Here is a 1696-nt window from a genome sequence, read left to right as displayed (position 1 = left end):
GCGGGAGGGAGCGCGGAGCGGCGGCCCGCCCGCCCGCGCTGGGGCGCGGGTCTTGGCAGCGGCGTTGGTGCCCTGCTGGGAAGAGGCCGGCGCGGAGCGGGACCTTCCCGCAGCCTCGGCCCGCTCCCCGCGCGCCCGCGCCTCCCTCCGCCGCCGCCGGCGAGTCCCCAAGTCCTGCCGCGRCCGCATTCATCCCGAGCCATCCCGAGCTTGGCTGCGGTCTGGGATATTTTTCCCCCCTTTCTTCTTTTTTTAACAACTTACAAAGAAGTAAAAGGAAAGTTCTAAAATTGCGGTGCTTTCTGGTGAAAAATTCTCCCGGTTTTCCAGCCCTGCCACGGCTGGGCTCCCCCTCCCTGTCTCCTCCCCCGCCCCTCCAGCACAGGGGAAGGAAACTTTCTTTGCTACCGCGAACCTGAGTCTGAGACACACAACAAGGCTCGGCAATTTTTTCCCTTCTTCCTGCGGGGGGAAGGAGGAGGGAGGCAGCCGTGGGGGCCCCGGGGCAACTGAGAGACGTTTGCTTCTCTAAAGGACTAGCTCTTTCCGAGAGGATTTCTGTTTTAGATCGCGCGGGCTGATTTCGGGGTCAGGAAAACTCGACCCAGCTTTCCTCTTTTTTTTTTTTCTTTTGTTTTTCTTCATTTTTTTCCCCTCGTGGTCAGGCAAGGCTCCATCTCCGCCGTCTGCGGGGAAGGGGAAGGAGCTCTGCCGCGTACCCCTCTCTCACCCTGCTCCCGCACTGCATGCCCCCAAGCCCTGTCTCCCCGGCTCTCACCTGGCTGGTTGGCAGAGCTCTGGACCCGGTTGTAAGCCCCGCTGTACTGGTGGTACGGGCTGGCGTAGCTGTAGTCTGCAAAGGCTTTGGCAGGATAGTTCCCAGCAGATCCGTTCATGCTGTGGTACTGATACTGGTAAGGGTTGAGCGCTTTGCCATAGGAAGCCGAGGTAGGCGAGCAGTAGCCGTGCGGGGCTCCCCCCGCGGGGCTGTAGTAGTCGGAATCCGTAGCCGAGGACTCGGGTAAAGTTGGAGATTCCTGAGACGGATGGTGCATGGCTGCAGCCGTCTGGAAAGGAGCCTGGAAGTCGCCGGATCTGATGTTGGGGACCCTTCTGTCAAATACTCCTGTCATAGCTCGGAGCCGGCTGCTCGCTGGGGCTGGCTGCTGGGGCTGCTCGGGTCTAAGCAGACATGTCTGGGGGAGGAGGCTGGGAGGCTCTGAGTCTCTGTGTCTGTCTCCGGCAGACTGCTGGCTGGGGCGCAGCATAGGCTTGGTTAAATCCTTAATTGAGCTCTTACGCACAGCAGGGTGGATCGGGTTCCATTGGCCAGAGCAATCAGGAGCAGCGACACCCTAACTCGTCCAACTAGTTTAGCACAACAAAGCTTTGGCTTAAAAAAAAAAAGAAAAGAAAAAAAGGGGGAAAAAAGTCCCATTCAAGCTCTTTTAAAGTGAATACCAACAGCAATATCCAAGCCATAACATCGCGATCGGGAGGTTCCCGGCTCCCCCCTTTCAGCCGGCGAGGAGCGGGCTGTCGGTCCCGCCGCCCCGCAGTCCGCACCCCGGGGGCGGCCCGGTGCCCCGCACCTCTCCGGAGAGGGCAGCAGGCAGGGGGCTCCGAGCGGGCGGCCGGTCCTCTGGCTACGTTGATCGCTTGGAAATAACGCGCCAGGCACTCCTGATTCCCAACG

At 60.3% G+C, this 1696-nt stretch overlaps 1 protein-coding gene across 1 annotated transcript in view; it reads right to left on the bottom strand.

Moving 5' to 3' along the window:
- DLX5 (distal-less homeobox 5) overlaps positions 1-1204 on the bottom strand; it is a 2881-nt gene extending 1677 nt beyond the window's left edge. Inside the window, exon 1 of the mRNA XM_026072662.1 lies at positions 779-1204. Coding sequence (XP_025928447.1) covers positions 779-1133 — 355 coding nt within the window. The 5' untranslated portion in view covers positions 1134-1204. The remainder of the gene's footprint in view (positions 1-778) is intronic.
- Between the last annotated feature and the right edge of the window lie 492 nt (positions 1205-1696).

The sequence above is a fragment of the Apteryx rowi genome, unplaced genomic scaffold, assembly GCF_003343035.1.
Source record: "Apteryx rowi isolate R43461 unplaced genomic scaffold, aptRow1 scaffold_346, whole genome shotgun sequence".
NCBI classification, from domain to species: Eukaryota; Metazoa; Chordata; class Aves; order Apterygiformes; family Apterygidae; genus Apteryx; species Apteryx rowi.
The sequence above is the reverse complement of the archived record's forward strand: the minus strand, read 5'-3'. Positions and strand labels throughout refer to the sequence as shown.